This window comes from Bos mutus, chromosome 1, assembly GCF_027580195.1.
Source record: "Bos mutus isolate GX-2022 chromosome 1, NWIPB_WYAK_1.1, whole genome shotgun sequence".
NCBI classification, from domain to species: Eukaryota; Metazoa; Chordata; class Mammalia; order Artiodactyla; family Bovidae; genus Bos; species Bos mutus.
Genome location: NC_091617.1, coordinates 104,890,002 through 104,913,003, shown reverse-complemented (window position 1 = coordinate 104,913,003; position 23,002 = coordinate 104,890,002). Strand labels below are relative to the sequence as shown.

The 23,002-nt window shown below is 38.9% G+C and overlaps 2 protein-coding genes across 2 annotated transcripts in view; both read right to left on the bottom strand.

Moving 5' to 3' along the window:
• SPTSSB (serine palmitoyltransferase small subunit B) overlaps positions 1-14,045 on the bottom strand; it is a 30,461-nt gene extending 16,416 nt beyond the window's left edge. Inside the window, exons 1-3 of the mRNA XM_005888127.2 lie at positions 13,802-14,045; positions 12,328-13,191; positions 1,191-1,284 (exon numbers count right to left, since the gene is read on the bottom strand). The gene's annotated coding sequence lies outside the window, so the exon portion shown is untranslated. The remainder of the gene's footprint in view (positions 1-1,190; positions 1,285-12,327; positions 13,192-13,801) is intronic.
• Positions 13,784-23,002, bottom strand: part of LOC102270243 (uncharacterized) — a 32,640-nt gene continuing 23,421 nt past the window's right edge. The window contains exon 4 of the mRNA XM_070360960.1: positions 13,784-13,972. Within this exon, the coding sequence (XP_070217061.1) occupies positions 13,784-13,972 (189 nt within the window). The remainder of the gene's footprint in view (positions 13,973-23,002) is intronic.

The following is a 23,002-nucleotide window of genomic DNA, read 5'->3' as shown; positions in this document are numbered from 1 at the left end:
TTACGATTATTATATGCTACACTAATATATTATTGCTGAGGCTATGAATACCAGGCAAAGAATAAATGAGAATGAGATCATTTCAAGGCAAAATGTGTGAACTTTGGAGAAGGAAATGGCAATCTATTTCAGTATTCTTGCCTGGGAAATCCCATGGACAGAGGAGCCTGGTGAGCTACAGACCATGGGGTCACAAGAGTCAAACATGACTTAGAAACTAAACCACTACAACACAGATTTAATAAAAGTGGGTATGTGGCCAGTGGTAGTCAAGGCTTTTTCCACTCCATTTCCTTTTCTTTGTTTCTTAAAAATAAAATAAGTTGAAAGAAAATGAATGTCCCATATGAAGATTGACTAGCCTTACTTGCATTAACATTTTTTATGAAAATGTTTTTATTTTATCAAATTTCTCTCTTAATTTGGTTAACTGAGAACTTATTGAAACATTTACTCCTTTCTTGTATCAGAAGTCTTCCAGGATAAGACAGTGCTCCATTTAAATAAAAAATGAAGGATGCAGAAACAGAGCAGCTTTAACCAGCAGACCCATAAATAAGATAGTAGCTGGTGCTATGTAATCCTTACCTTGGCATTTGTACTAGAATTGGCCAGCGGTTCTTAACCAGGAGGCCAATAACTTGCTGTGTGTGCGAGGGGGGAGGATGTGGAATCTATGAACCCCTTGAAATGTTTTCAAATTTTGCATAGACATTTTTTGATATCCATTTCAAAGTGCTAGTCCCTCAGTCATGTCTGAGTCTTTGCGACCCCATGGACAGTAGCCCGCCAGGCTCCTCAGTCCATGGAATTCTCCAGGCCAAGAATGCTGGAGTTGGTAGCCACTCTGTTCTCTAGGGGATCTTCCTAACCTAAGGAATCATACCTGTGTCTCCTGCATTGCAGGCAGATTCTTTACCATCTGAGACATCAGAGAAGCCCACTTCAAAGGAGCCTGTAATGTCTGTAAGTTAAGAACCACTGTTTCAAAGCCTCATTATTAAAGCTAATTGCACATTTCAGTCCTATATATCTTAAGTGCCTTTGTAAAATCAAATATATCGTAAATGTTTCATGGTTGCTTAAGTGAGAACCAGAAACTTTATCTCATTAAAGATGTCATCTTCTAAGGAAAAAGGGCAGATTTCTAAAAACAATACTCCATGATATAACCAGAAGAATTTACGTACCTAGGAGAGTCCAGGTCTGGGGTCTTGTCCTTGTTTCCCCTGGGGAATGATTCTGTGTGTATTACTTCTCCTCTCTGGGTTGCAGTTTCTTCATCTGTGAAATTAAGATTTGAATTAAATAAACTCAAAGATGACTTCAAACTTTAAAACAATTCTATTCTATATAAAAGGTCTTTAAACCTTAGAGAGATGATCTCCCACAGAATTCTAGAATGTATTATATTAATAAAAACAAGGTATCAGAAACCAGCCTTATTTTAAAATTTAGTTTTAGAGAAGGTTACAGTTTGAGGACATGCCATTGACTAGTGACTCCCAATGTACTCTGAGGATTATAAGGTACCACATTACTATCTATGATGGGGTTGAAGGGAGGCCCCAGGTGGGACAAGAGAGAGAATCTAAGAGCCCCCATCTCACTTATATCAGGATAGACTGCTTTTAATCTGCTTTAAACACTAGGTTTCTGGGTTTTCTATATTTTCTATAAACAAAAACACTAGATTTTATTTATAGAAAAAATATTTCATGATTTTAATTAGTCTCTGTTGATATCTATATGAGGGGAAAAGGAAAAATATTAGTTAATCATTGTATTTAAACATTCTTCTTTGACAAAGCACTTGAAGCAGAGACAGAAGCTCTAAGGCTTGTTTCCTGTTTTGTCATTTATTAGCTGTATCACATCAGGCAAGTCAGATAGTCTTTCTGAAGCTCTGGCCTTGTGTATAGAATGGTGGTGCTAGTGGTAAAGAATCTGCCTGCCAGTGCAGGAGACAGAAGAGACACGCGTTCAATCCCTGGATTGGGAAATCCCCTGGAGGAGGACCTGGCAACACACTCCAGTGTTCTTGACTGGAAAATTCCATGGACAGAGGAGCCTGGCGGGTTACAGTCCATGGGGCTACAGAGTCATACATGACTGAGCACAAGCACAATAGAATGATGATAATATTTTTTTCACAGGTGAATTATAAGAATTAAATGAAATGATATTTGTGAAATTGTTTTGTAATTGGTGAAGCATTTTATAAAGTAGGTGAGTTTTTTACTCACTTATGGTGAGTAGGACTTTAGTGATGAGTTCTAGGGCTCTGCATCTTGTCCTGACCATTGTAGCATTTTTGTCCATCTGAATTATGTCAGAGAGAGTATCACTTCAGTTCCATCGCCCATTTGTGTCTGACTCTTTGCGACCCCATGGACTGCAGCACACCAGGCCTCCCTGTCCATCACTAACTCCCCGGGTTTACTCAAACTCATGTCCATTGAGTCGGTGATACCATCCAACCACCTCACCCTCTGTCATCCCCTTCTCTTCCCACCTGCAATCTTTCCCAGAATCAGGGTCTTTTCAAATGAGTCAGTTCTTCACATCAGGTGGCCAAAGGATTGGAGTTTCCGCTTCAACATCAGTCCTTCCAATGAATATTCAGGACTGATCTCCTTTAGGATGGACTGGTTGGATCTCCTTGCTGTCCAAGGGACTCTCAAGAGTCTTCTCCAACACCACAGTTCAAAAGCATCAATTCTTTGGCACTCAGCTTTCTTTTTAGTCCAACTCTCACCTCCATACATGACTACTGGAAAAACCATAGCCTTGACCAGACGGACCTTTGCTGGCAAAGTAATGTCTCTGCTTTTTAATATGCTGTCTAGGTTGGTCATAGCTTTTCTTCCAAGGAGTAAGCGTCTTTTAATTTCATGGCTGCAATCACCATCTGCAGTGATTTTGGAGCCCAGAAAAATAAAGTCTGCCACTGTTTCTCCATCTATTTGCCATGAAGTGATGGGACCAGATGTCATGACCTTAGTTTTCTGAATGTTGAGCTTTAAGCCAACTTTTTCACTCTCCTCTTTCACTTTCATCAAGAGGCTCTTTAGTTCTTTGCTTTCTGCCATAAGGGTGGTGTCATCTGCATCTCTGCAGAAGTTATTGATATTTCTCCATGTAATCTTGATTCCAGCTTGTGCTTCATCCAGCCCAGAGAAAGTATAGGTGGTCAAATTTGCAGATGAACCAGAGTTATGGGATGGAGTTATAAAAGATTTAGTTGATTACAGAATCCCAAGAATGACCAAGGGTAAAACTCTGAGAAAAATACGAAGTCTTGTTCTTCAGTTAAAAAAGTTAATTGTCCAAGGATAACATAGGGGAAAATGTGGCCAACAATCAATTAAAATAAAAAAGGCTAAGGAATTTTATTTGACTTCAAGTTCATTATGAACCAATAGTGTCATGAAATGGTTTACAAAGAAGTGATCCAGTTGTCTTAGTCTGTTTGGTTTATTATAACAAAATACCATAGACTGTTATAAATAACAGAAATTCATTTCTCATGGTTCTGGAGACTAGGAAGTCTAAGATCAAGGCACCAGTGTGGTTGTGTTCTGGCCAAGTCCTCTTTCTATTCCTAGTTACTACCTTCTGGCTGGTCAAAGGGACAAGGGATCACTCCAGAGCCTGAAGAACACTAATGTCATCATGAAGATCCCATTCTCACAACTAAAGCACCTCTCAAAGGACCCACCTCCTAATACCATCTCCTATGGGGGTCAGGATTTGACATATGAATTTTGAGGGGGAAACATTTGGACCATAGCACCAATATTCTTTATATTTATAGAAGTGTTGTGCCACAGATAAGAAAAGGGGGCCACAGCTCTTGGCTTTGGTTAGCATCCTTCTTCCATCTGATGAAAACAGTCACTCCAGGAAGCTGACCATGTCCTCAGGAAGCCAGATGGAGAAAATCTGGAAGGCTTCCAACAGGAAAGGTTGCAAGAAGATTTGGGGGGAAGGAATGTATCATGGAAGTCTTAAAAGATCTAAGAGATTTTAAATGGTGTTATAAGCTATGATGGAGGGAAAGGTTTGGAATTGTTTTATTGTTTTCAGAGGTTAATCTCAGGAAAAACTAGGGAATTCCCTGGTGGTTCAGTGGTTGGGACTCAGCCCTTTCACTGTGGCGGCCTGGGTTCAATCCCTGATTGGGGAACTAAGATACCATAAGCTGTGTGACATGGCCACAGACAAAAACAAAAAACTCAAGAAAAACTTTAAACAGTAAGAGTAATCTAAAGGGGAAAGGGTTAGCTGACTGAAGTAATGAGAATTCCATTAGGGAACTGTTCACAGATCTGGATAATACCTTCTGGGGGTTGCTAACAATCAGGAGGAAGGGTTGAAGAAGATATTATTAAGCTTTCATCAAATCTAAGGTGCTATTTCCGTAATAGAATTCAATATCCCATTGGAGAATGATTTGCTTCATTAATTTTTTTCCATAATAAGAGAATATGGATTTTGAAATTGGCAAACTGGAGTTTGCTGTCATGTGATATTCAGGATATTGATTAACCTCTATAAACATCAGTTAAGTGTTGGTAACACAGAGATGATTAGTTATTTCTGTGTTGTTGTAAAGATTATATAACATTGGTAAAGGATACTTAATGGAGCCTGGTTTTAATAATGGCTCAAAGATGGTAACTTTTATCAGAATATTATTTGTTCCTCTTATTTTCTACATGCATTTTATAGTTTCTCCTAAGAGAGTCCTTGTAGGTGACTCTTTTGAACTCATAAAGCACAAGTGATGTAACTGGGTAAAATGGTGACTCTCAAGAGTCTGGGAGAAAGAATTCACCCTGTAGGTCATGGAGCGGGGTACCATATCATCTATTTTACATTTGCATCAGGGTTTCCTAAATGGAGGAAACCTGTAGAACCACTCTTTTTGTCCTGAATTATAACATGATTTTCCTGCCCATCAAGATCAGAACTAGGCCAACCTGATTGATTTTTCCTTTGTTTAAAGTTTTGCAATAAGATATCCTATTAAAAATTTAATGACCAAGCTCTCCCTTGTGGAGTAAAATATCTGCAGCCTAAAAAGAGTTGGTAATTGAAGTATCAGGGTTTGTTACAAATTCTTACTCTAATTTTTTTCTATCCATAAAATGACTCTAAGCTAGCTTTAATTAAAAATTACTCTTCAATGGATGAGTTAATAAAGGAGAATCAGTTTGCTTTTAGGAAAAGATTAAAAAAAAAAGAGAGAGAGATTCCCCTATGATTGGGGAAGAGGCGAAAAGAATTCTCTTTAACAGCAGTAGAGGGAAATGTTAAAATTACTAGGTTTCCACAGATAGTTACAAGTTGGCATTTCACCTTATTTAGAAGGTAATAAGCACAGTATTTGAAGAAGTACTAGGATTATCCTGATTACAGATCTCACACAAAAAGGATTATTAAACTTCCAAAAGAAACAAAAAAGATTATATAACACTCAGGTTTAGATAAGGCTTGACTTCAAATAAAATTTTTTCCCACTTTTCTTTCTTCTTCTGCATCAGTAAATTATCGGGCATGACATCTTATGAGGCACAAGTATGTTCTAGAACAGAGATGAACTGGCATGTTGGCTGGTGGATGTGAGAGAAGCAGAGGTATTATTGCCTCAGAAAAATTGCTTTGGACATGCCATCTTGAGCACTTTTCCTTTTTTAATTTTCTTATTCAATTTCTACTTATATTCATTTCCAAATTCTCCTTTTAATCTTTTCAGAGATCTTGAGCCCAAAGTGATAACTTTAGCCCTAATGGACATCCTTTGATTTTATAATGGAGCCAAAAGGGCAGGGATGTGATATTTGGATAGCAAATGGTCACCAAGGAAACCACCATTCTGTACTGATAATGATAGTGGATATTTATTGAGCAACTTATGTGTCAGAATTTTATATGTATTACCTTAGTCCACTTAAACAACACTACACCAGAGGCACTATTTCTATATCCATTTTACAAATGAGGAAACTGAGGCATTGAGAAACTTAAATAGTGACCCAAAGTCTCACAGTTAACGTTGAGAACACACTCTTAACTACTGTTCTTCCAGACTGCCTCTCTTGGCAGAGACGTCTGGTTACAACCTGGCAAATCATCCATCCATCCGTCCATCTAGTCAAATATTCAGTAAGCATGTACTAGGGGTATATAAGGAGAAGGCAATGGCACCCCACTCCAGTACTCTTACCTGGAAAATCCATGGATGGAGGAGCCTGGTAGGCTGCAGTCCATGGGGTCACTAAGAGTCGGACACGACTGAGCGACTTCACTTTCACGTTTTACTTTCATGCATTGGAGAAGGCAATGGCAACCCACTCCAGTGTTCTTGCCTGAAGAATTCCAGGGCCGGCAGAGCCTGGTGGGCTGCCATCTACGGGGTCGCACAGAGTCGGACACGACTAAAGCGACTTAGCAGCAGCAGCAGTAGCAGCAGGGATATATAAACTGTGAATAACACTGACGTACTCTCTTCAGACCACTTTTTAGCGAGGAGGAGAGACAGTTACACAGGCATCCCATACACTGTGATAGGTGCTATGACAGGGAAGTGGAGGGTCCTCTGGGGCATGGAAAGAGGCTCTAATCTAAACTAGAAGCGAGTGTCAGGACAAGCAGGTCAAAAAGTTCTTGTCCTCATCATTGTGTGCTCTGACTACTCTGTGACAAAGGGCATATGAGGTAACCCGAAAGAAAGGTCTTTGAAGCAAGGCCTGTGTTGTTCCCCCAGTACTTGACATATGGTGGCTGCTCAATTAAAATATATTTACTAAATAAATGAGAATTTGAATGCTCCATAACGACTCTATTACAACGGGAGGTTTTTATTTCTAACCTGACTCTTAAACACTTCTGGTCGAAGCCTAAAATAAATGTTCCCTTTTGACTTAAAAAATAATCAAGTCCCTGATCCCTTTTAAGCCATTTTCTTAAAGTCCTATTTCAGGCGAGCTGCCACACCCATTATATTTTACTAGAACAGTGTGTTCTCAGGTATCTTTTAAGTATCAGATATCAGATATCTCAGGTATCTTTAATCCTGAGGAGAGACTGTGGGTTGGCCTGGGAAAACAGGTTGCTTTTTCCCTTTTCTCCGGTTGATCGGTGGGGTTCCTATGTTCTGTAGTTCTGAAAGATCTATTCTCCTTTCACCTTTCCAGAGAGGCCTGGACATTTTTTTCCACTCAAACTCTCCCGTACTCTCTTCACTCTTTCAAAAGGTGTTAACTTTGGGAAAGTGGTTCTCAATCATTGACCACACAATCCTCTTGCAGACTACAAGAATCCAGGGCACAGCAAGAGAGAAAAGCCAGAAGAAACTGAAATACCAGGCTAATGATTTTCCTTAACAATAATTTTTGTTGTCATAAGGCGGTGTTTTATTTGGGTTGTAGTTCTTTAAAAAAGGCAAGAAGTTCTGTCTTCCTTGTTCTTGCTTGGAATGTTAGGGCTAATGTAATATTTTCTTTGGTGAAACAGCAGTAAATTCAAGGTAATAAAACAATGCTGACGGGAAGGGGAAATGAAGCTCCTGGGGGAAATAATTAACTTGGAGCAGGTAATCCTCATGGCCCATCCCATACATGATCTTTATATTATCGAATTACATAACTGTACTTCCTAGCCTGATGCCACAGTTTAAAATTGTAACTTGTTCCCTTCCCTGTTTAATTTTTTTCCAGAGCCCTTATCTCCTACTCATGCACTGTATAATTCACTTAAAAATTACATATTTATATGACAGCCCCTCTGGAATGTTAAGTTCCTTAAGGGTAGGAATTTTGTCTGTTTTATTACTCATCCAGGGCCTAGAATTGTCCTGGTACAGAGTAGATGCACCATAAATATGTTGAATAAAAGAAGCATTAATCCTGATCAAAGCAATATTAATAAATAATAACTACAATCAGATTTTTCCTACATGGATTTAATTTATAGACAATTGGTTGGACATTTAAACTATTTTACAGAAATCTGACAAAACATGACAATACAATCTCTATAAAACCCTCAATGGTCAAAAATTGCATGGAACCCATTTTCATCAGCATGGTACGCTCTTCTAAACATATATATGGAAGGATAAGCTTGACCTGGTGAGAATGGAAAATCCTGAGGTTTCCTGATGCAGGTGGATTTGCTTGAATCCCTAAAGCTAAGGGTATGCTTTGGCTCAGTGTGCTCATACCTGTTCCTGGCAACAAGTTCAGGTGTTAGTGACTACCCCTCTGAAACTCAGACTGACTAATTTTATCTTCCCATTTTTTAACAAAACATTATCTCCAATTCCATGGTTTTTAGTAGAGGATCAGGTAGTTTATAGAAACTCAAAATATAGAAGTTGAGTAGAGGAGAATATTAATTATTTGGAATCCTCTATATTTGAGATTGTTAAAACCACTAGAGATGCTTCCCAGCGGTGACATGTCAGTGTGCTCTGAGTACTATCGTGGCTGCTCCAGCTCTTCCTTTCTTCTTAAGACTTCTACTTCCGAGCCATTCTAGTGCAAGTGAAACTGGGGTTGTCTAAGTGTCAGACAAGTACACTTTTGGCTGAGATTCAGGTCCCCTCCTTCTCTAACCTACTGTGGCTTCTCTCAACAACTGGCCTGAAGAACTGATAAAGGACTAGACTTATCTAGAAACGGGAGGAATGACTGGCCTCACTGAACTTGTATTAATCTAATGAGTGCATGAGTTAAAAAAGTTAGGGTATTGCAAACCAGTTCTCTATAGGACTGCATTAAAGACATTTGACATTTCAAAACAGAGAAAAGCTTGGGCAGGTGTGTTGCTGCTGCTGCTGCTAAGTCACTTCAGTCGTGTCCGACTCTGTGTGACCCCATAGACGGCAGCCCACCAGGCTCCCCCGTCCCTGGGATTCTCCAGGCAAGAACACTGGAGTGAGTTGCCATTTCCTTCTCCAAGGCTGAAAATCACATTTGTATTACGTGTATCACTCAATTATTTCATCTATTTCAATGTGGCCCTTAGGAAAGAGCTTCATGTAAACTATTGGTCTAGTGGTACATGAAGATTCATGAACTCCAAATTCTGAACCTATATATTCTTTTAATATCTTGTATAATTTATTAAAAACAGCTCAGTAAAGAGAGATAATTCAAACACCATACAATTCACCCAAAGCACACAATTCAGTGATGTTTAGTATACTAATAGTTATGCAACCATTACTAATCGCTTTTAGACCATTTTTGTTAGCCCATAAAGACACCTTGTACCCTTTAGCAGTAACTCCCCATTCCTGCTCAACTTCACCCCTGCCCCCCCACTTCAGTCATACTTAACCACACACACACAAAATCTTCTTTCTGTCTATAGGTTTGCCTGTTGTGGACATATTATATAGATGGAATTATACAATATATGGTCTTTCACTTAGTATAGTCTTAGATGTTCATCCATGCTGTGGCACATATTTTTTCCTTTTCATTGCTGAATAATATTCCATTATTCCATTCCATATCACATTTTATCTATCCATTCACCAGTCAATGGATACTTGAGTTGAGGTCTCTTTTTGCATATTATAAGTAATGCTGCAGTGAACATCAGTGCACAAGTTCTTACATGGACCTAGATTTTCAATTCTCTTGGATAATACTTAGGAGTGAAATTATATGAGTTAAATGGCTGGGCCATAATGGTAAATTTCAGTTTTTTGAGGAATTCACAACCTATCTTCCACAGCAACTCACTCATTTTACATTCCCACCAGCAATAAAAAACCAGCAATGCTGGTTCTAATTCTCCACTCTCTCTCCAACAACCGTTACTATCTTTCTTTTTGATTAGAGTCTTTTTGGTTGGTATAAAGTGGTATCATGTGTTTTTGATATTTATTTCCCTAATGGCTAATGATGGTAAGCACCTCTTCATGTGTAGATTGGCTGTTTACCCATCTTCTTTAGAGAAATACCTGAAGTCCCTTGCCCATTATAAAATGGGTTAGTTCTTTTTTAGTTGTTGAGTTTTTTCTCTTTTGCCTTAAGAACAGGGGATGGCTGGAAGAAGAGAGCCTCAGACCGTTCACTTGCTCTTGACTAAAATAGAGCTTCTGCAACCCTGGTGGTGGATGAGATGCTGGTGGCCTATTTTCTTGGGACATAACATAGCCCTCAACTGTGATCTAGGTTGAAAGTGAGCCCAGTGTTCTTGGCTGCACTCCCCCTCAGAGTGGAGCACCATCATGTCCAGGTGGAGTTGGTGAAGGAAGTGGGTTGTAGCTCAGAATCCAAGCTCTTGCTGTTCTTACTGAAACTTAATAGATTGTCTTTAACAAAGTTTTCTTCATTTGTTTTATTTCCTCAGGACAATTTCTAGAGACCAAATAGTTGTTTATGTACAATTTTCAACAGTAATTTTAAAGTTATTGTTGTTTTGCTTGAGAGGGTAGGTTCACAGAGTTCCTCATACCACCATATTGGAAGTTGAGTCCCATTTGGATAATTTTTAATGAAGATTTTCCATCTTGTATACTTGGTAGTAAAATAGTTTATGCTGACATAAAAGCCCAGTAGATATAGAATTACAAAGGACAGTTTTTACATATTTGCAAATTTACAAACAGAGGTCTAAGAAAGCTAACTGAAGTTGAGGATTGGTTGACTTTCAACTTCATATCCACTACATTTCTAGAATGCCCATGAATTTGGTTGGCAAATCATTGCTAATTTGTTGTTATCAAATAGTTGTATAGAAATCTTTGGGTAATGAGAGTAATAGTACATTTCACACATTTGCTGTTGCTCTAGTAATCTATGTGTAAAACCATCAACAGCCATTGAAACAATCATCAAAATGATGCCTGTTTTATGGACTTATGGATTCCAGGGGTGGAAGAGAGGGATTGGATGAATCGAGAGATTGGGATTGACATATACACACTACTTCTCGCCTCGGAAATCCCATGGACAGAGGAGCCTGGTGAGTTGCAGTATATGGGATAGCAAAGAATCAGACACAACTGAGCAACTAAACAACAACTTATAAAACAGATAACACAGGTAGCACAGGGAACTCTACTCAGTGCTCTGTGGTGACCTACATGGGAAGGAAATCCAAAAAAGAGGAGTTATAGCTGATTCACTTTGCTCTACAACAGAAACTAACACAACATTGTAAAGCACTATCCTCCAATAAAAACCAATTAAAATAACAATAAAAGATGTCTTTTAAAAAGTATAGGAATAATTCAGAAGTGAAAATTAAGTTATTAAAACCTCATTGATTTTACACACTAATCTACAAAACTCACAAGCAAAAATAATCATGCATTTCTTAACATTTATTTAATTCAAAAGAACTACCAGACCACAAAGTTATACAGGAAAACAATTGCCCCAAATTTCTTGGTGCATTTATTTGTAGTTTTAGGGCTAAAATTTAAAGTTAATAATTCTTCAAATTCTTTATTTGATCAAGGGCTGGGTTCATATGTTAATTGCCAGTCAGTTGAATGTCATTTTAGTTGACACAGATCTAGAATCTCTGCTCATATCTAAATTCTTCTCTATCCATTATGCCATATCCTCATTCCCTTGTCAAAGTTATCTATATGTACTTTTCTCCTTGGGTTTAGAAGTCTAGTTACTTATAAGTGGTCACTTAATCATCTTAAAGAAAATACATACTGCTTAATTGGAGACGGAAATGGCAATCTACTCCAGCATTCTTGCCTGGGAAATCCCATGGACAGAGGAGCCTGGTGGGCTACAGTCCAAGGGTTTGCAAAAGAGCCGGACAAGACTTGTCAACTAAAACAAACAGCAATACAGCTTAATAATCATGATAAAATGTTAAAATGTATCCCTTGTTGGAAATTCTTTACTTTGGGGGCAATTGACTTGTGTGTATTATTGCCTCAAGTAGCTTATGGGCAAAAAGTATTGTATAAAAACATGAAACAAGATAAACAAAATATTTAAGAATGAAATCAAGCAACAACCAATGACATTTCTCTGAATAGTGTTACTGCATTATACAAAGATAAAAAACAAAAGTAATTAACAAAGTAATTTTCTCTTCTTTTGGCTGGGAAAGTTTCAGTAGTAAAGTTTGGCTTCTGTTGACTGAAACATCTTAGTTTCTAACATAGTTAAAGGCAAATGGAAAAACCCATTCAATTCTTAAAATTTTTAGTGCAGTTAAATAATAAGCTGGTACATTGCTTTATGGATCGGTATTATTTTTCCTTCTAAAGACAGGAATTATATCCTTTAAAAGCTACGTTACCGTTCAAGCATGTATTTGGAAGATGCTTACCTCCCGGTTGGGTTGGGTATATCTCCTGCGGCTTAGGTGAGCACCAGTGCTTTGGCTCCTCCCCAACTGCTGCGAGCTTCCTACTGCGCTGGGCACCTCAAAGCTCCTGGACTTAGGTGTTCGGCCCCGCCCTCTGCACTATTGCTAAAACTCCAATTCTGTCAGCCTGATGCCGGCGATTAATTATTGACGAAAGGAAAACACTCCCAGGCAAACTTGTGTCCAACCGGTCACTGCTCCCAATGACTCCTTTCAGAAGAGAATGCCGGCTGCACCACTCCCCTCCCCCCTTGCTCTATGGTCCCAACTTCCCACACGCTGCCACACTCGGTCCTGGGCGATCAGGCTCGTCCTCCGAGGAATGCAGCCCAGCGACTTCTACATTTTTAAATTTGGTTTCCTGCAGCACGTTAGCACTTCTCCAGGGACCAGCCTCTCAGAAGGAGGCGCTTTCCGGGGGCTGGGGAAGCCGGGGCTCTGAGAGCAACGGAGGAGGCTCAGGCGTCGCTGTCACCTCCGGCTGCCGCAGTAAAACCCCGAGTCGCGGCGGGGATGGGGAGGAGGGGATGGGGAGGCGCCCTTTCCTTCGTTCGGGTGGCAGCGCCAACACTACCAGAGGGGCACGTACTTCGATGGTAGTGGTGGGAGCGGGCAAATAAATAGAAGGCGAAGGTGGGAGCTTTGGGGCTTTAACCTAGGGGAAAACCTACGCCCAGCATCTATCGATCTGCAGACTTCGGCAAGGGGTCAAAGCCGGGCGGATGCTGAGTACTGCGGTCTGAAACTCAGCAGCAGGCTGCGAAGTGGACCCAGGGCTCCGGGCCGGGGCGGCAGTCGGCCCAGCAGGCATCCCACTGCATTCGTCTGTCAGAAACGGAAGAAAGCAAACCCTTTTAGCTTTGGCAGTTAATTTTGGTGCTTCTGAACGTGCAAAATGCCTCCCACCCTTCACTCCGTCCATCCTGCACCTCCCCTCCTCCCCGTAGCTGGGAGGTTAATGGTTGAAAGGCTGGATGCCATCGGGGAAACGGAAGGATCGTGCCCAGGGAAGAGAATTAATTTGGGCCCGGACTGCGGCAGGAAGGCAATTTCGGGAGAGAGGGCTTGGAGGAGGCCCGGTGCCTACACACACCGCACAGGCTGCCGCGGCTCCGGAACCACCGAACCCAGCGCTCTTGCTCTCGGCGCTCAATTATCTTCCCCAGGAGGCGCGGGACCGTGAGGAGCATCTTCCCTGAAAACCCTCATGCAGAACACCATGGATCCCTTTTCTACCGAGGACATAGTGCTTAGACAGAATGCCGCGATTGCTGGATGAGATCGCAGAGGCCCTTGAAGCTTCCAGCCCAAATATCTCCGTAGCTGACGCTATGCCCAAGACCTCGGGGAGTCCGGAGCGAAAGCGTCCTTTGATTGATAAGTCTTTGGGCAACAGCTGCCAGTCAACCCCCACAGCCTAAGGAAGATGCCGTACTTGCTCGGCCTCATTGTGCTGAAGCGCGAATTTTAGCTGCGGGCAGGTTTCTGCTCCCTCCACAACTCGCTTCCAGTAGGTTCCAAGCTGCCTGCCTTTGCAACGGACAGAGAGACTCACACAGTTGGGCGGGGGTTTCTCCAAGCAGGAGGGAGGTGTCCTCAAAGGAACCTGAAGGTGTTGGGTCCAGGGAAGGGAACCAATAGAAAATGAGCACCTTGGAGTCTGTGTTGGCCGTTTTACATTTTGTTATCTTTTATCTTGTATCTAAATATTAGCAACCTCTGCTAATATTTTTTATTTATTACTTTATGTTCACATTTCTTACCTCTTGGCTTCCTCTGACAAAGCTCGTCAAGTTGGGAGCACAGGTATGACCATTCCCATTGAGAGATAAGGAAATAGAAACCTTGAGGAGTGACTTGTCCAAGGTCACCAAACCATTTTGTGGTGGGATCAATACTATTTACACTCGTTTTTAGGTCTTATTATTTATTGTTTAGTTTTCTTATCAGATTTTGACAGCCTCCCCGCATCCTCCCTGTGACTGTACATTTGTGGAAATGTAGAAACAAGTCTCTCTTCTTCCTGTCAAAGGTTTTTGAAATGGCAATGAGACCTGGCATTATTTGAACTGTAGGTGGGGAGAAACTGGTATCTCTTGCAGATGCATCTATACCATTAAAAATCATTTTAAATGATATATGTAATATAACCACACACATCTTTGCACCCCCCAAATGGAGAATAGGTGTTTGGTTTTTTTTTAGTACAAACAGAATATTCTCAAAACTTAACTAGATCACAAATAAAGATCCACCCTTTTCTTTTTTCTTTTTCATTTATTTTTTTAAGCTTTTTATTTTGCATTGGTGTATAGCCAGTTCGGAGAAGGCAATGGCACCCCACTCCAGTACACTTGCCTGGAAAATCCCATGGATGGAGGAGCCTGGTGGGCTGTAGTCCATGGGGTCACTGAGTCGGACACAACGAGCGACTTCACTTTCTCTTTTCACTTTCATGCGCTGGAGAAGGAAATGGCAACCCACTGCAGGGTTCTTGCCTGGAGAATCCCAGGGACGGGGGAGCCTGGTGTGCGGCCATCTATGGGGTCGCACAGAGTCGGAGACGACTGAAGTGACTTAGCATAGCATAGCATAGCCAGTTAACATTGTTGTGATAATTTCAGGTGAACAACAAAGAGACATACATGTACATGTATCCATTCTCCCCCAATCTCCTCTCCTATTCAAGCTGCCATGTAACAATGAGCAGAGTTTCACGTGCTATACAATAGGTCCTTGCTGGTCAATTCATTGTCAACACTGTTTTTTCTAGATGGACACATTTTAAGTGGCAGAAATTATAAATAGCACATTTCCCCTTGATTGATAGAGCACAATTAAAAATTTAAGAATGTAAAAAAAAAATTTAAGAATGTGTTAAACCTAGATTAAAGGGAAGCACAAATGGGAAACTACAAACTCTTTAGAAACAGAAGAAAGCAAAAATCCTACATAAAATCAGGAGAGTATAAAAAAGCTATACAATCTTCAATGTATTTATTGCAAAACAACATACAAACCACGAAACTTAGAAGAAATTGCAAAAAATTATGTTAATTCATTGAAAATAAAAATAGAAATTAATAAAATGGAAAAATAAAAAGCAAGGCAAATTGATCAAAAAAAGAAAAAACTTTTATTGAAAAGATAAAGAAAAAATCAAGAAACAAAAATACAAGCCTTATTAAAAAAAGAAAGATGGTATACAACCACAGGTGAGTAGGATATTAAAAACAAAATAACAGACAATGTTTTTTGCCCTCAAGGAGGAGCTTCCCTTTGTGCTGATAACTAGAAATTGTGAAGTAACAAATGGTTAAGTTGTACCACAGCTTATGGAAAGTGGAATAAGGTTTGAAGAAGTAGGCAAAATTGTTTAGCATGTAATAGTGTAAGAATATAAAGTAATTCTAATTGTATCAATTGAATTTTGAACCAGGCCTTTCATCATGATTATCATAAAGCAGTTGTTGAATAACTGAAGAACACATGTGTGCTAGAGTAGAAAACTTTATAAAGTACTAAAAGTTAAAAGACTCTATGCCTTCCAGGTTACCTGGGAGGTTTGAGGACAAAAATTACAGGGAAGGGAATAGGATCACTTTGTAAAAGCTGTATTTATGACCCAGAAAGATTATTTGGAAATGATCTCTGGAGTTCAGAACACCAGGAAGGAGAAAGGGCTTGATGTGAGAATGCATTGAAAATAACCAGCTGTCAGGTATCCAGCCTTGTACACATCTGCTGAGGATGGTCTTACCTCTAGGGAACCAAAATTAACAGCCTGAGATGTGAGTTTTCCCAAGCTCCAAACCTGCCCAGGGTGGTGTGGTAGAAAGAGTATGCACTTTGGGGCAAAGTCTGGGTTCTATTTAACAGCTTTTCTACTAAGAAACTGTGGTGGTGGTAGTTTAGTCCCTAAGCCATGTCCAGCTCTTTGTGACCCCGTGGATTGTAAGCTGCCATGCTCCCCTGTCCTTGGGATTTTCCAGGCAAGAATACTGGATTGGGTTGCCATGCCCTTCTCCAGGGGATCAGGAAGATCCAAGGATCTAACGTGGGTCTCCTGCATTGGAGCAGATTCTATACAGTCTGAGCCACCAGGGAAGCCCAAGAAACTCTGTAGTCCGAGACAAATTGTCTAATATTTCTAAATTTTATTTTTCTTATCTATGATGTGCAAATTATATTGCCTCCATGGGGTTCTTTTGAAAAATTAAAAGAGCCTGTGTTTATAAAGTACTTGTATAGTTCTCTATCTTCCCTACTCCCTGTTCACCCCCTCTCCCCTGTGCTGACACCTTCCCCCTTCTCTAAACATCATCTTTCAGGATATTCTCTTCTGTCCATTGACATGTTTCCTATTTTGTCAATAGGACTCTACCTTCCTTCCCTTCCTTTCAGTGACCTAGGTACCTCCTCTATGACTCCTCAGCAATCAGGAATCCAAACATCATGATTGAGTACCTTTGGAATCTAAATCTGAATCTAAAAATAACTCACCCTTCTCTTATAAGATGGATGGCAAAAGCAGGATTGCCCTTCCTCCCTCCCTTCCTTCCTTCTTAATTAATGTATATTTTGAGTTCCTATGTGGCTATACTCTAGCAACATGAGTGTCATTGTGCCAACTCACTGATTACAGTTTAACAGAGATGCAGTGCTTCAGTTGAAGTCTTTAATGGAAAGATTCTGACATTTAGCCATTCCTAGATTTAATATTAGGATAAAGATCATAATAAGAATCAGTAGTTTGTTCTAAATATTGGAAAAGCAGTATTTCATTAAGGTACTAATTGCCTGTCCCATTAATCATCAACAAACATATGAGATATATCATAATAGGCACAATTATGACCTTAAAAGGCTATTCTTAGCAATAAAGATACCCTAAGAGAACAATACAGAAATTCCCAGAGCAGCAGTGAGATCAATTTAACTGAAGATTTTCTGAAGCATCTATTCTTAAGCAGCATCAAACACTGTCTTTTCATACAATGTCCAAGGTATAACTGCATCAATGTGGATAAGACAGAGAAGACAATGAAAAGTCAAAGGAACTGAGAGAAAATAATAGGGCTCCAACCAGCTATATCAGCAGCAAGTATCTCCTTTTAGCTATTAACTCTTGTTCTCTTCTATTGATCTTATTATCAGGAGGGGGAAAAGAAAAAAAAAAGTAACATATATTTAAAAGCAAGAACAGAAGTTTGAAGCAAATTTTATTTACTCCCTTCTGGTTTGCTTTTATGGTGTGGAAATTAACCCTTCCTTATTTCTTTTAAACCTTGTAAATTAGCACCACTTATTTTTATTGTTGTATGACAAAAAAATGTTGCCTGCCATTTTAGTAAACAATATTGCACCCCATCAGTCATGGGAGTCTGCCTATTGGTGTGCCCTGAGGGGAATTTAGGATGGAGAAAAACAGGATACTGGCTCTAGATAATTAAGATGCATAATAAAGAAATAATTTCAATGACTACAGACTCTTGCATCTTCCTGTGGGTAGAAAAGCACTAGAATCCTTAACTTGAGATGTGTGCTTTTGTTTGTTGTTTGTGATTAACAGTAATCTTTTGATGTTCTACTACTTTTTCCCCTCCACAGCAAAAACTCATAAACGGAGACTCCTCTCTTACCTCTTAGGCTTCCCTGGTGGCTCAGACAGTAAAGCATCTGCCTGCAATGTGGGAGATATGGGTTAGACCCCTGGGTCAGGAAGATCCCCTGGAGAAGGAAATGGCAACCCACTCCAGTATTCTTGCCTGGAAAATCCCATGGGTAGAGGAGCCTGGTAGACTATAGTCGATGGGAACACAAAGAGTCAGACAGGACTGAGCGACTTCACGTTCACTTTCACTCTTTGGAACAATTCCAAGGAACTGTCTGAGAGGTTGCCCTCCCAGGCAATAGTCCTCAATAAGGTCACCAAATATATCATAGCTTGCAACTTTTAGGTTGTGTGTTTCTTGTTTTTATTTTTATTTTTCAGTTGACAGTGGAATACTCTCCCAGAGCAGAACTCTTCATAACACTCAATAGATTTATAAAGGTATTTGAAGGGATTGTCATATGTTAATGAATCTTACATATTTTATTTTTTAACTTTTTATTTTGTATTGAGGTATAGCCAATTAACAATGTTGTGATAGTTTTAGGTGAACAACGAGGGGAATCAGCCATACGTATACATGTATCTAGTCTCCTCCAAACTCCCCTCCCATCCAGGCTGCCACATGATGTTGAGTGGAGTTCCATGTGCTATATAGTAGGTCTTTGTTGGTTATGTATTTTACATATAGCAGTGTTTTTAGTCTTCACTGAGTTACCAACTAGCTATACACTTTTGGCTAACCCAGCTAACTAACTTCTCCAGAACCATATCACAATTAATCAAGTACTTGAATAGATTATTGGAATACATTAATCAACTAAAGGAACCAATCTCCAATTATCTGCTAGCTAGTACAAAGTCCCTTTTCTAATTTTTATATTTATTCTTTTTTTTTTTTCAGAATAAGTAGATAATTCTGTTTTCCTGTAAAATGGAAAACGTTTTTTCCCCCTCTTCTGCCTATGTTGATATAAAAATGCACCTGATAGCCCTCATTACTATCAATTCTTTTGTTTCAATTTTCCTTTATCAACATTTTATTTTCTTCATTAATTAGGACTGTTAGGTTAAAAACAAATAAAACAGGGAAGTTGTATGACTGGAGTCTTTGACCTGTCTGCAAAACTTCAAAAGAGTAGTAATGATAATAATGACTATCATTTATTGAGCTGCTATCAAGGTTTTCCTTAATCATCTGTTTTTCTTGCTACAAATTTGCAAGGTAGCTTTTATTTCATTTTTATAGACAATAAACCAAGAATCAGGGAGGTGGTGACTTTCCTAAGGTGATGCAATTATAAGACTTGGATGCCAAAGCCTGGCTTTTTAACCCTATACTCTTAGTTCACTTTATACAATTTCTCCATGATTTCTCAAATGTCTTTTTTTCCTGATACTTTTCTCAAAGAAAGTGGCTGTGTTGTGCTGTGTGTTAAGAGAACCAATGTTGGAGCCAAGCCTCCCATGTTTAAATCCCAACTTGACCACTTAACTTTTGTGAACAAGGCCAGCTAACTTAAATCTCTCTAAAGCCTCAGTTTCCTCATCTGCCATAAAGGATAATAACCATATTGAATTATTTAAGTTAATATACAGAAACCATGTAGAAAAATAAATGTCCCATAAGTGTTCATTACTACTGTTCAGAGAATTCAATGAGATTATAACTCAGTATCTGGCCCTTAGACAACACTTAATACAATAATTTCATTTTTAAAAGTATTTTATTTTAATAACATATATAGTTTTAAGCTACTCTTTCAGGAATATGATTAGGTTCTTCCTTCCTTCCTTCCTTTCATCGCTCCCTTTCCCTTTGTAACTATCATTCCCTATCTTTTGTTCCTCCCTTTTTGTGCCGATAACTAGGACTTACTCAACTCTACTATTGACAAACCATTTTTTTTTTCCAGAGAGACCCATTGTTTACCCTAATGTGTCAGACCAACATAAATATACTTTAACTCAGTATCACATATTCAGGGACAGAGCTATTTATTTCCCTCATCTTTTTAAAAGACTTTTGCTAAAACAGTAGTTGATAAAAAAATAAGAACGTTCAGGTTTTAAAAGGAAAAATTAGCTTAAATGTGAAAACTTTCTATTTTATGAGTAAGAAAAGTTGATTGAATACAATAATGACAGAACCCTCAGTATCTGAAAAACAGATTTGTCTAATGTGGCTGTGTTAGGGTTCTCCAAGAAGCACAACCAATTATCTATTAATCTGTCAAGACATTTAGTTTAAGGAGTTGGCTTATTCAGGATTCTGGAGGCCGAGGAGTCCCCATATCTAAGGCTGGCAAACTGGAGACCCAGGAGAACCGATGGTGTAAATTCCAGTCCAAAAGCTGGCAAGCTTGGTTTTTTTTTTTAATTGGGGGATAATTGCTTTACAATTCTGTGTCGGCTTCTGAATCAGCCATAAATATACACATGTCCCCTCTCTCTTGAACCTCCTCCCCACTCCCCACCCCATCCCATCCATCTAGATTGTCACATAGTACTGTGTTGAGCTCCCTGTGTTATACAGCAACTTCCCACTAGCTAGCTATTTTACATATGGTAATGTATATGTTTCACTGCTACTCTCTCAATTCAGCCCCGACCCCTTGTCTAGCTGTGTCCAAAGTCTGTTCTCTATGTCTGCATCCCTCTTCCTGTCCTGCAAATAAGTTCATCAGTACCATTTTTCTAGATTCAGCATCCCACTACTGGGCATACACCCTAAGAGCTGATTTTTTAGTTCAGGTCTGAAGACAGGAAAAGATCGACCTGCAGCTCAAGCTGTCAGGCAGGAAGAGTTTTACCTCTTACTCAGCTTTTTTGTTCTATTGGTCCTCAACTGATTAGAGGAAGCCTCAAAAGAATCTGCAATAGAGAGGGCAATCTGCTTTACTTAAGTCTACAGATTCTAAGGTTAATCTCACCTAGAAACACCCTCACAGACAAACTCATATTAATAATAAATGTTTGAGTAAATTTCTGGGCATCCTATGGTCCAGTCAAGTAGATACATAAAATTGATCATCACAGTGGCCAAGAATTTTGATTGATCCAACCACTGCTTTTGACTTTGACATAAGACTGCATCTTTTCCAGAATAAGCATAGTTCACCCATCCTTTGCTAAGGGATTTATTGCTTCTTTCAAGGCTTTTGATTTGATTTCTCTTCTTATATTTAATTAATTGAGTAAGACTCTTTAGCTATAATGAATAACTGTGTAATAAGAAAGTGAAGAATCTTATACCATCATTGCCTGCTCCCTGTTGAGTGAGTTGTCTGCCATCTTCAACAAAACCTCTTTCTCTGACTCTTATGCACTATGAAAATTCACAGCTGTTCTAGTATCTTGACATTTTTCTGTGGAGAATTTGACATTCATTGTAAAGTTATTTTTAATGACTGTCAAGTTAAACTTAGGGGCCAGGGATAAAAAGAACAAATCCAGAGTGAAAATAAAACACAAGAAAATAAGGCAACAAGAAAATGCATATGTCAAGAGTAAACAACAGGAAAAGAAGCTTATGGAAACACAACGGCAACTGAAAATTAAGCCATGGTCCTTTTTGGTTCATCTGCCCCAGTTTTTAATATCTGATCTGTGACCTGTAGTTGAAATTTGTATGATATTTTTTTGGAGGACATCAGGGAAATTTAGTGGAGCCTCTCACAAACCATGTATTAATCACCTAAGAAATTCTTCCCAGCAGGTCTAGACTTTTAAATATCAGGCAGACACAGCATGCATCTGTGTAAATTAAAACAGAATCCCACCAAACTAGCCATTGAAAGTTTATATTGACTTCTTCATCTTTTTATTTTTTAAATGGCTGTCGCTTTCTTCTGTTATATGTGTATTTTTAAAAAACAGCATTGTGATATAAGTCGCATACCATTTAAGTCACTCATTTATAAGATGAACTTCAGTGGTTTTTAGTGAGTTCACAGAGCTGTGCAACCATCATTACTAATTCCAGAATATTTTCATGACCCCAAGAAGAAATTTCATATTTTTTAATCATTACCTCCAACCCTAGGCAACTACTACTTAGCTTTCTGACTCTATGGTTTGCCTATTCTGGACATTTCATGTAAGTGGAATCACGCATTTAGTGGTCTTTTGTGACTGGTTTCTTTTATTTGGCATAACATTTTTAAGGTTCATTCATCTTGTACCATTTATCAATTTTCCATTCATTTTTATTTCTGAATAACATTCTATTGTGTGACTATACCATGTTTTATTTATCCATTCATCATTTGATGGGCATTTGTGTTGTTTCTACTTTGGGAGTATTATGAACATTTGTGTACATACTTTTGGTAGAGGTATATTTTTATTTCTCTTGTGTATAAACCTAGGAATGGAATGGCTGGGTCATGAGGTAACTCTAACTTTCCGAAGTACCACAAAACTATTTCCTAAGTTGGGTGCACAATTTTACGTTCCCACTAGTAATGTATGAGGGTTCCAATTTTTTTTCACATCCTGGTCAACACTTGCTATTGTTTGTCTTTGTGATTTTAGCCATTCTGGTGTGTGTGTGAAATGATAGCTCATTGTGATTTTGATTTGCATTTCCTTAATGAATCGTTATACTAAGCAATTTTTCATAAATGTATTCACTATTTGTACATCTTTAGACACATGCATATTCAAGTTTTTGTTAGTTTTTAAAAATTGGTTGTTTAATTGGATCTTTTATTGTTGAGTTGTAAAGAGATTTTCTACATATTTTGGGTACAAGTCCTTTGCCAGTATACCATTTGAAAACATTTTCTTCCATCCTGTCACTTGTCTTTTCGCTTTCTTGATGGTGTTCTTTGAAGCATAAATGGTTTTTAGTAATCTGATGAAGTCTAATTTGTCTTTTTTTCTTTGATCTGTTGTTCTTTTGGTGCTGAAGGTAAGAAAACATTGCTTAGCCAAGGTAATGAAGATTTCCTCTCATGTTTTCTTCTGGGATTTTTAGAATTTTAGATTTTACATTTAGGTGTATGACCCATTTTGAGT